This window comes from Diabrotica virgifera, chromosome 3 (assembly GCF_917563875.1).
Source record: "Diabrotica virgifera virgifera chromosome 3, PGI_DIABVI_V3a".
Classification (NCBI taxonomy): domain Eukaryota; kingdom Metazoa; phylum Arthropoda; class Insecta; order Coleoptera; family Chrysomelidae; genus Diabrotica; species Diabrotica virgifera.
In genome coordinates, this window is record NC_065445.1 from 38164058 (window position 1) to 38176969 (window position 12912).

A 12912-nucleotide genomic window follows, 5' to 3' on the forward strand; every position below is an offset into this window, starting at 1 on the left:
TTTTTTATTTCTTCTACAACATGTGACACCGATTCGCTACTAAATTTGGGACAGCAGTTGTTTCGCCGTAAACTTTCCTTAAGTTGGCTCCAGATTAATTCAGTGGGGTTGAAGACACAGTAGTAAGGAGGTAATCGCAATACATTATGACCATCACGTTTGGCTAATTCGTCTATAACAAATTGTTTCTCAAACACTTTTGTGTGAAGAACTTTCAACATTTCTTTTTTTGTATATGTTTCTTCAAAGTACAAATCATTGTCATACAAAAAATCAGATATCTGTTTTTTTGTCGAACCTACACCGGGGATTTTTCTAATTTGTTCGCTGTGATACGTTGCGTTATCCATTACAATTACACTTTTTGGAGGCAAATTTGGCAACACCTTCTTTTCAAACCATTCCTTAAACAAGCTACTCGTCATATTTTCATGGTAGTCCAGCTTTGAATCTTTAATGTTTTTTGCCGATAGTAAAAAACTTTCCCCTCCAAGCCAGCCAAATGTTTAATACATTGTCTAGAAATTTTAATTTTAATAATTTATTTGCATTGATAGGTAACGAGTCAGTTCTGTAAATAATATAAAGTACGGCCCTAGTAGCTGTTCCAAAACTATTGCCACCCGTCGCAAAGACAATTGAGGGATTAGTAACGTCAACTATTTATTATGATACTAAATCGGTAGGGACATCCCACCAGCGTCAGGTCAAATTTCTTATGTCTTGACGAAAATAATAGGTAATCGGGCAAGATCCTCGTGTGCATTCGGTGACTTTCGGCTCGATAGGGATGCGTATGAACCTAACGTACCAGCCCGTAACCTTAGGTAATACGTATCGCGATACGGGAGTTCAACCATTAATGCGCAAGCGTATATGTCAAAAAGATGCTTTACGTTTACGTATTTGTGTGCACAAAAACTCCCTATTCTTTTTTACTTGCATTACTTTCTATCACCTTTAAATTTTTTGAGTTTTGGGATATTGTGGGATAAAATATTATAAGAAAATCAGCGGATATTGATACTAAACGAAGCTCGAATCGTAAAAATGGTCTTCGAGAGCGCTGCACGACACATCTAAGCTATTAACAAAACCATGGGTGTTATTTTGAAGCTGTATGCGCTGGTCTTCGATTATTTGATACCTGATCTTCTTCTTAAAGTGCCTATCCGTAACGGATGTTGGCGATCATCATGGCTATCTTAACTTTGTTTACCGCTTTGTTTGATACCTGATATGAGTTGTAATTTGCAAAAAAAACATACTCAATTAATCTTCACACAAATGAATCAATTAAATGGTGAAATCGGAAGCAAGTTAAAACAAATAGAGGACGGTAGCTGCATCATCTTTGGGTAAAGCTTCTAAATTTTTTATGGATAGATGACAGTGGACTGGTTGACCACAGTATGTAAAGTGGCTGAATAGAGCTGAACAGTGGTTGAATAGAGCACACAAAAAATGAGAAGAACTATTAATTTGTTATCAACATTTAATACCCTACAAGAGAGTTTTATTATACATTGATATGGGTAGCTATTTAATCAGCTTAATTAGTCACACACACTAAAAATATTGTTTAGAGTTTACATTTAACACCCGCCATCGCCACCCGCATAATGAAAATACGTGCAATGTATCGTAATTGTTAAACAAAACACTCCTATATCCTTAATCCTTGTAACAGTAATAATAAATTTTGTTTAAATTTAGCCTAGATATTTTTGAGCTTTTTGCAATGGTAATGGTATAAAAAAATAACTAGATTTTACTCACTCAGTTTATTTAAGTGAACGGACAGTGCATATTGACCTAATTTAATTACTGATAGAAACGCAATGCAATCAACACACGGATCTTAATAACACATCCTGTACGATCAAACAGAATCAATCGTTAAACTGCATGCTATAGATAGTACATACTTGATGGAATTATTACTCAAAATAAGTAACATACTGAGTCAGAAAATAAACTTTATAATATACAGGATTATACGGATAATCTTGCTACACATAAAAATTGGGTGAATTCTGCCTTAAGTTTTTCAATATAATACAAATTAAATTAAAAAATTAAGATGTATGCTGACCATTAAAAAAAGGCTAAGCTATTCAAATGTCATGATATATCAATACCCATAAAAATCAAGGTGGAAAACTTAGGGTAAAAACATGCCGAAGATACATTGATGAGCGCGGTGTAGGTCGCGATCGCGGTCGAGGTTTACATCGATGACTGGCAGAACATACCGAAGATACTTTCCGTGTCCTGTTTTGGCATCGACATCGCTGTAAACCGCGATGCAAGGTCGCGAGGGTGAACGGGTGACACATCCTTGGTATGTGCGATCTCATAAGAAAAGGAAGGTTTGTTTTGATATCGATGTAGCGACCGCGATCGCGACCTACACCGCGCTCATCGATGTATCTTCGGCATGTTTTTACCCTAAGAGAGGTTTTTACCCTCAAGGAAAACATCCCAATAAAGCTAAGAAGAAAAGCCTTTAACCAGTGCGTACTTCCGGTGCTTACTTATGGAGCTGAAATACTGACATTGACTAACGCATCAATACGAAAATTACAAGTAGCACAACGAAAAATGGAGAGAGCCATGCTTGGCCTAACTTTGAGAGAGAGAGAGAGAGAGAATACGAAATGATGAGTTACGGCGAAGAACTGGAATGGAAGACATCATAAAACGCATTACGAAGTTGAAGTGGAAATGGTCAGGACACGTCGCAAGACAGAGAGACAACAGATGGACAAAGAAGATTTTGGAGTGGCGGCCAAGGGCAGACAAGCGGAGTCGTGGAGGACCACATACCAGATGGATCGACGACATTAAAAAAATAGCGACAAACTGGATTGCAGCTGTGCAGGACAGAGAAGGGTGTCCTATGTCCGACAGTGGACAAATTTGGCTGTGTGATGATGATGATAAAAATCAGGATACTACGATGTTATATTTATCCCGTTCTACGGAGTTGAGTTGTGGACTCTCACAGACGCCACCTGCAAGAAAATTAATTAGTTGAGACTTTCGAAATGTGGCTTCATCGTCGAATCCTCAAGATATGTTATACTGACCCCGTTACTAATCAGGGTGTTTTATTGAGAATACAAAAAGAAAAAGAGCTCTTAACCACTCTGCTGCAACTAATTTTAAAGGGAAAAGTAGAACTAAAACGCGGATCAGGAAGGCGAATAATTTCTTGGTTGAAAAATCTACGTACGTGGTTCAACAAAACAACCACCAATCTTTTCAGAGCAGCAGTGTGCAAAGTACAGATTGCCATGATGGTCGCCAACATTAGAAACGGAGAGGTACTACAAGAATAAGAAGATGCTGACGATACCGTATAGCCAAAAAATATAGATATACAAGCCTATTCTGTAACTCATTTCGATGATAGAAGTCATTAAAATCGAATAGAAGTGGCTAAGTCGAATAGAAATAGTCCAAATCCGCATTCCATAACTACTTCGGAATCTCTACAATCGTAATAGTGAATAGAAATAGAAATCACTTCGACAGCATTTACCCTGTCGAGATGAGATTTCGATTATCGGAATTGTGGTTGACGCAAGCGCATTTTGTTTTGTTTTGACGTTTATATTTTATATATAAAATAATTGATTACTACTTATTTATAGTATTATTTATTATTATTATTTATAGTATTTCTACCTTTTTTTTAGCTGCTTTATTTTTAGTCTATGGTTTTATTTGTTTAGATAATTATATATTTAATTTAGACATGTTGTAGGAGTTGTAGGACCTAACCTTATTTATTTGCTATGTGACATCTGAATGTTTGCCGCTCGCAGTGTTGCCATACTGTTTTCGCTTTTATTTCTTGTACAATTTCAATCAATGGTATAATGTCCGAGAATAGCATACAATAGACTTCTTATGCGTTGATTGATAAATATATAATATATATTTGTATATTATACCAGTATACCTACTTGTATATTTATCAGTCAACGCTCATAGTCTGAACAAATTATAGAAAAGATGCCATTTTTGGGAAAAGTTGTTTAGCAGTTATTTCAGCTGGAGTCGTATCTTAAAGATTGCATATTATTAGTAATATCAATTTTAAATAATTTATTAATAATTATGAATTAATAACATCAACTTAAATATCTTTGATTTAAAACGCCCGGTTTCATAATCAACTTAAAGTGGACATTAACTAAAGTTCACTTTAAAGTTGACATTTACCCGTATGAATTGCATTGATAAAGGTACCAACTTAAAATTTAAAGTTCACTTTAACTGATTATAAAACCAAGCGTTAAAAGCATTTATACTTCTTATATTTACTTTCACTTATCTTTTTATTTATCAGTTTATCTTTTTTTTATATCAATTTTAATTAACTCTAATTTAAAACCATTTATCCTCTTTTGAGTTTTTTGCATCCAGTATTTACACTAATATTTTATTTACTTTTCAAAACTTGAGGATAGTATGAAGAAAGTATGAAAACATTGAGGAGATGGCAACGGTGTCATATTTCGAGTAACAACCAGGTCACAGAACACTGGTTAATGCGCGGTTGCCGCCTCCTCAGAACCGCGTGAAATAGAAGTCAGAGATTTCGATTACGATATGAGTTACAGAATACCAATCCAAACACAAAAATGACGCGATAGATATCAAACATTCCGATTTTGGGTAATTACGATTCGACTTGGTCATTTCTATTCGATTTGTTAAAAGTTACAGAATAGGGCTGATAGACTGGTTAATAAAATAACAACTTAATAAGTGATATTTATTCTTCAATAGAAAAGCCAAGACAGTAGTGTAGGAAACAGAGATTGAACCTCTCAAAATGGACACAAGTCTGGCTTTATTTTTTTTTTCTGGTATATCAAGGGGTGCTTATTATAAGACTAACTTTTTCTTAAAAAATTTCGCCCCGGAACCCCCCTTTTCATCCCTTTAAAGGGGACAATTTGTGGTTTTTGCGAAACGTAACCCTTCCTGTACGTTTTGCAAACAAAATACTTAATAGTAAAATGAAGAGGACTATATTTCCTACTATTTATTTCCCGACAGCATATGTCCATCACCCACCGTTTAGTGGGTGTGGCGCCCGAACGTTGATAAATTTTTAAAAAAGATGTTTTTAAAAAAAAATATTTTTCCCTAACTGTAATGAAAATTAAGAAGAAACCCTGCGGGAATTAATCACAAATAAGTGGCTGATATTTTGGTGTAGGTTTCATTTAAGGGCAATTGCAAATGTTTTAATTACAGGGTGTTACATTTAAAAAAACCCTTTTTATACCATCTGAACCGCCTATGCTAGAGTAAAAAAACTTTCAGCGATTATCCATGTACTACTGTTATTTACAAATTTGTATAATGCACCCCCAAATTTCCCCAGAACCACCCAAAAAAAACGAGAAATAATAAAGAAAATAATCAAAAATTGATTTGGGCCACCACTGTGGCTTTTGGTTTATTATATTTGTAATCAGTGGATGTGGTCTTTAGTGCCAAAGTTTTTTTTTCTAAAACCTGCCTGTTTCCATGTTGATAAAAATCTAATTTTGTTTCCAGTCTATTTGTTATTATTCTTGTAGGTGGCTTAACAGGACGAATTTCAGAAATCTAAGTTGGCTGATTCACGAACCAAAGTTTACAATATACCAGGGGTGGCCAAGCTCCTTGATAGTCCGAGCCATTTTTCAAAATTTGAAATTTTTCGCGAGCCGCAATTAAACAATTATTTAAAAAGTGTAAAAAAGGTATTATATGTTTCTCTCGCCGTTTGGATTTCACGAATTTTAAAGTGAAATAAAACAGTTCACAACGTTTCAAATATGCAAATAATTCTACAAGCAGCATTTACTAATTCAGGATGCTTCGATACTTCATCATCCTTCCATCTTTTTCCGTGACAGTCTACTGATCTTCTACCGTCTCTCAAAAAACACTGCCTTTAACACTTTGTCTTCCTCTTATCTTGCCACATGACCTGCCCATCTTATCTTAGCTTTTATATGTCTGACGATGTTTTCAGTACCATACACAGTCACCAATTCAGCTTTGAGGCGCCGTCTCCACTCTCCTGTCAATTCATCTCTTTGATGGTCAATTATCATTCTGAGAACTTTCCTTTCAAATACCAGCAGTTTATATATTTCCTGCTGATGTAGAGTCCATGTTTAACTATTACATGTAACAATTGGGCGAATATTTGGCATGTACAGTATTAATTTAGATTGTCGTTTTAGCAACTTAGATCTTAATAAATAGGAAGTATAACGCTCTATTGTACGCAGCTATCCTTGCTGAGACCTCTTTTCATATGTGGCTGTCATCTGTGATTAACGCCCCTAGATATTTAAACTCTTTTACTACTTCGAAGTTGTGGTCATTAATAGTTATGTTCTGCCTAACTCTTGGCCTTGGATTTGCATGTTCTGCCTAACTCTTGCCTTGGATTTTTAGTTGCTAGCATGCATTTCATCTTCTTTCTCTTCATTTATTTGAAGGCCTAGACTGAATGTTTCTCCCTCGAGTTGTGAAAATACCTCTCTCACGTCCCTTGTAGAATAAGCGACTGCATCTAGATCATGAGCAAAGGCCACAAATAGTTTTGATCCTCGATTCGCAAATCCCCCTGTCAGCTCAGATGATATTATAGGTAGGTACTTATTGCATATTATATTTCCAAATTGAATAGCAAAAGTGATAAGGGGACTCTTTGTCTAAGTCCTGATGTTACACTTAGTCTTTTATAATTGTTGTCAATAATTTAAGATATTTTGAAACACTTCTTTCTTCTTTTTCATAATCCTATATAATAGTGCCATTCGGGGCGTCGGATCATTTTGAAACACAAACATTAAAAGTAATTCAGCTACATTTATTGAGAGCCACAAATAATCCTTCAAAGAGCCGCATGTGGCTCGCGAGCCACAATTTGGCCACCCCTGCAATATACTAGGTACTGCAACCTTCGTGCAGGATAAAATCAAGGGCCGAAGAAACGTAGAACGCCATATAATTTTCTGTTGCTTAATATACTAGAATAATTTGTGTAATCTTAAATAATTCCGAGAATTGTATTTTGTAAGTCATCAAATCACGATTATTCTGTAATTTTTTTCACAAATTGATTTGACTGAGATCGAAAATCAAGCTTGGTTTAGAATAAAATACTAAACTAAACTAAACATCGATCAAATTTTAGCTGTCAAAAGGGTTTTAATTTATAATTTTATAACAGTAACATAAACTGCCTACTACTTTGTTAGGTTTGAGCTATCTAGTAACTTTTACTAATATTATATTTTTTGTTCTAGTGCCAGTTGCTTCAGCTTAAAGTAAGTATATTATATAAATTTAATATTATTATTTCTATATAATTTTTTGATAAATAAACAATTTAAAATTATTGTACGTAACTATTTTAGCAAATTTAAAATGTTTTGTAGATTAAAAGGTCCGGTTTCACCAACAACACATAAATTTTTAGACGTTTATATTTTTATTTTGTTTCAATAAATATAATTTTGATTATTTCATTCATAGGAGATTCTGACCAATATAAAGCTACAGAAATCTGAATTAAATCGATAATTTTTGATAATCTCCCGTCGTTAAGTATATTACGTCAGATGCCCTTCGTTGCTACGAAAAAATACATTCAGTGACATTAATGACAATTAATGTTTTAAAAATTATAAAAGTGATGACTTTCAATCGTCAAATATTTATAAAAACTGTGTGTTTAATGGTACTTACATAAATAAATTACAATAAAATTTTGGTTTTGAACAGTTTTATTCATGAAATAATCACAACAAATTGCACTCGACCTCTGAAATTAATATAGAATTTTTGCTCTCATGACACTTTGACATAATTTCACGAGCCGAAAGCTCGTGAAATTAAAACTATCAAAGTGTCACTCGGGAAAAATTCAATAATTTCAGAGCTCTTGTGCAATTACTACTGATAATTTAAAGTTAAATTTACGAATTTACTTTCTAATAGATATTTACAGCTCCAATTTACGCCAGCGATATTTTTACAGTGCCAATTTATTCGAAGAGTAATTATTTATTTGATAAATAAATAAAATAAGTCTTATTTGACGTTATTAAAATGGATAAATGTCAGTTTATTGGTCGAATAACTTTATTCATAGAATGAATAAACTACTATTTATCGTTAGTGAAACCGACCATATATGGTCGGTTTCACCAACGATAAATAGTAGTTGATTCTATGAAAAAAGTTATTCGATCAATAAACTGACATTTCTCCATTTTACATTTGTAGTAGCTCCAATGGATACGGCATGCGCTTCCCTACATATACACCGCAAACCGGTTGAATCGAAGAGGGTGAGCGCCGAGCGTGGTTCACCAACGGATTCACTATGTGGAGCTGCTACACGGAGAGGGGTTCAATCTTGTATGGATACGTACCTTTATAGATCGTTGTCATCTGATATCTTTTTAAATTTCTTATAGATCTTAAAGGTATATCTCTCTCTCCTAAATTTTATTTTACCTGTACATTATAGAGTTTTCATTTTATTACTTTCTATTTTTAATTAACGTTTATAACTCAACTTCCAACAAATTCTGTATATTTTACAGGAACAGTTGTTGCACCAGGCACTACATAGATATTCAAGGCCAAACCAATTCCCCGTCTTGAGATATTCTGCCTTTATTGATCAAACAATTTATTCCGTTTATGGTTTCTAATAGACCAAAAGTCTAGCAATAAGATTCCAATTGATGTTATACCCGCTGCGACATAATATTAAATACAATGCGGGCGATTAGCCAGAGATTAATCAAAATATGAGTAACAGTTCAAAGGTCGAACGAAAAAATGTATATTCGAAATACCACAGAGATAACCATGATTAATTTAGTACCTATAATTAAATTAATTCACAGAAACAGATAAGGAATGTAACACCAACTGTGGGATTAAATTGAACTCAATATGATTTGTTATTCCGATAATGAAACTGTTCTGAAGAGCTGTTTTCTTGGCATTTTAATACTACATAGTATTTTCATCCCGTCGTTTTAATATTATATTTAATAGAAATGAAATAGATAGTAATTTTTTCACAATTTCAGTTCAGACCTTTCAATTTTCTTTTCGGTAATCGTTTTCAAAGTACACATTACATTTGAAGGGTACAGGTCCATAAAAGCTAAGTCACCAAATGTTTATTTCGTACAAAACAAAGTTTAAACTTTAAAACCAGGTATTGATCTATTATTGATAGTTATCATGAACTCTGTTGATTAGATCAGTTACTTGGGTAATTAATTAGACACGCACAAGAAATTAAACTTATATTGATCTTATGCAAAATAGAACATAAGCCTTAATTGGTCAAACCACCAAACATTATTGGCCTAAAGGGGCTAAGTCCAAAAAAAAAGAAGTTAAAATGACAAGTAGACAAAAGTTATTAATATAAAATAAATCTAATTCTTGGGCAGGTTAAAAAAAAATTGTTTTGCTTCGTCACCACAGAATCCTTTTAAACCTTGAAGACATTTCAATTTTTTAGCCGAGGTTGGTATCAAACCTAATGGTAGGGGAGCCCAAGCGGGGATTTTTGCAGTTACTCGAGCGCGTCAGAAAATCACATGGAGTGAAACCATGTTGTTCTGAAGCTATTTTCTTGTGGCATTTTTACAATTTTAACTATTTATAATGGGAAATAAGCCACAATATTATTAAAAAATGATTTTTATTAACGTTTCGACGCCCAAATCGGGTGCCGTTGTCAAAATACAAAATACTACTAACATAAACAAAAATGTTGTTGCTTAGTAAAAAAAAAATCTTCTAATAATTTATTTAATTTGACTCATTTATATCGGCAATTCAGATACATATGATACATTTTAAAGTAGAAGACTTTAAAATGATATTGCCAATATTTATGAGTTGCGTTCCTGGGACGACTTTACTGAAAGATAGTTCATTCGATTACATGAAATCAACCCGAACTCAAGAATATCCGTCACAAAAAAAATCATAGCATGTGATCTGTCTTTAAAAAGACAACCAAGTGCAACGGTGACATTAAAATTCTCGCGTTAGAGATCTCATAGTAAATCACGAGGGAGAACCAGGAAAAAACCTCGTGATACTATCCCGACATCGTAAGTATTTGGTCTTACATTTAATTTACTCTCAAAATTAATACCAAATTCTGACTTTACTATAATTTTGTTTAAATTATAAATAATATCAATAATACATGGATATATAAGTAATACTAAAATATAAAATATGTACTAACTCGACTAATGACTTACTAATTGTGGTATTTTCTTTCTATTGAGTTCCTCTTTCAGTATGGGTATCCACATCGTACTGCATTCCACCGAGGAATTTGCGACACAATTGGTTTCGTTTAGCATAATTAGAGCCGCTTCTTTGATTTTTCTCTTTTTACTATCTGTTTCTTTCAGGACTATACTTGAATATCTCCACTGAACTCTATGTTCATTATCCCATGCGTGTTGACATATTTGAGATCTATCAAATTTTCTATTTTTAATATAAGATTGATGTTCACTTATTCTAACGTTTAATGATCTTGATGTTTCACCTATATAAAACTGTTCGCATTCACAAGGTATTTTATAAATACAATTCTTTGTCCTTTCTTGTTCATTGTTAGGTTTAGTTTTAGATAGGATAGATCTCAATGTGTTGGTTGTTTTGAATGTTGTTGAAATGTTGAATTTATTTCCTATTGTTTTAAGTTTCTCGGATAGTCCTTTTATGTATGGTATTGATATTTTCCTCGTATTATTTCTTGTGAATGTTGTAGGATCCCGTTCTATGTTGTTCTGTTCCATTCGATCCAATATTGACAATTCCTTATTTATAAACGATAAAGGATAATCATTTTTTAATAAAACAGATGTTAAGAATTGTTTTTCTTCTAAAAATGAATTTTCGTTAGAACAAGTAATTTTGGCTCTATCATATAAGGATTTTATGATTCCTTTTTTAACGTTGATGTTGTGATTTGATTTGTAATTGAGATATCTGTTGGTATGTGTTGGTTTTCTATACACTTGAGTCTCATATCCAGTATCCTTCTTTGAGACTAAAACATCGAGGAAAGGCAGGGTGTTATTATATTCCTTTTCCATTGTAAATTTTATTGATTCTTCTTGATCGTTTATAATATTCAGGAATGTATCCAACAATTCTGATCTATGAGGCCATATTGAAAACACATCATCTACATATCTCCACCATACACTGGGTTTTAAATTTTGTTTAGAAAGATATTAGTTTCGAAATCCTCCATAAATATATTAGCCAATAATGGAGATAAAGAGGAGCCCATTGCTAGACCAAAATTTTGTTTATAAAATTCATTATTTAATTGAAAATAGATATTATTAGTACATAATGTCAATAACTCCATTATAGCTGATACATTTAGTTTTGTCCTAGTTGTCAATGTATCATCATTCTCCAATTTCGTTTTGATTATGTTTAAAGTTTTATCTAATGGCACATTTGTAAATAAACTGTTTATGTCAAAACTTACTAAACTATTATTTGGATTAAACTCAATAGTTGATAATTTGTTTAAAAAATGTTTTGTATTTTTTATAAATGTGTCATCATTATTAGCAAATGGTTTTATAATGTTTAATAAAAATTTTGATAGTTTACTACAAGGACAACTGATGGTACTACAAATGGGTCTAAGTGGTATGTTCGCTTTATGAATTTTCGGCACTCCATAAAAATGTGGTGACTTACGGTAATGAGGTGTCATTAATTTTCTTTGATAGTATGTTAGATCATTTTTAAATTTGAATAAAGTTCTATAGATTTTGTTTTCCAGTGTTTTCGTTGGATCCTTCGTTAATTTGATATAAGGTCCATTTGTAATTAGATCTGTAATTTTGTCCTCATATTGTATTTTATAATATAAAATAAAATGAAATACAATATGAGGACAAAATTACAGATCTAATTACAAATTAACCTTTACATTACATTAAATGGACCTTATACCAAATTAACGAAGGATCCAACGAAAACACTGGAAAACAAAATCTATAGAACTTTATTCAAATTTAAAAATGATCTAACATACTATCAAAGAAAATTAAGGACACCTCATTACAGTAAGTCACCACATTTTTATGGAGTACCTAAAATTCATAAAGCGAACATACCACTTAGACCCATTTGTAGTACCATCAGTTGTCCTTGTAGTGAACTATCAAAATTTTTATTAAACATAAAACTATTTGCTAATAATGATGACACATTTATAAAAAATACAAAACATTTTTTAAACAAATTATCAACTATTGAGTTTAATCCAAATAATATTTTAGTAAGTTTTGACATAAACAGTTTATTTACAAATGTGCCATTAGATAAAACTTTAAACATAATCAAAACGAAATTGGAGAATGATGATACATTTTTGTAAAGTAGTTAAATAAATCTATCTATCTATCTATCTATCTATCTATCTATCTATCTATCTATCTATCTATCTATCTATCTATCTATCTATCTATCTATCTATCTATCTATCTATCTATCTATCTATCTATCTATCTATCTATCTATCTATCTATCTATCTATCTATCTATCTATCTATCTATCTATCTATCTATCTATCTTGACAACTAGGACAAAACTAAATGTATCAGCTATAATGGAGTTATTGACATTATGTACTAATAATATCTATTTTCAACTAAATAATGAATTTGATAAACAAAATTTTTGGTCTAGCAATGGGCTCCTCTTTATCTCCATTATTGGCTAATATATTTATGGAGGATTTCGAAACTAATATCATTTCTAAACAAAATTTAAAACCCACTGTATGGTGGAGA

The 12912-nt window shown here is 32.3% G+C and overlaps 1 protein-coding gene across 1 annotated transcript in view; it reads left to right on the forward strand.

Moving 5' to 3' along the window:
- LOC114326038 (facilitated trehalose transporter Tret1) overlaps positions 1–12912 on the forward strand; it is a 161824-nt gene that overhangs the window by 96467 nt on the left and 52445 nt on the right. The window contains exon 3 of the mRNA XM_028274241.2: positions 7335–7355. Coding sequence (XP_028130042.1) covers positions 7335–7355 — 21 coding nt within the window. The remainder of the gene's footprint in view (positions 1–7334; positions 7356–12912) is intronic.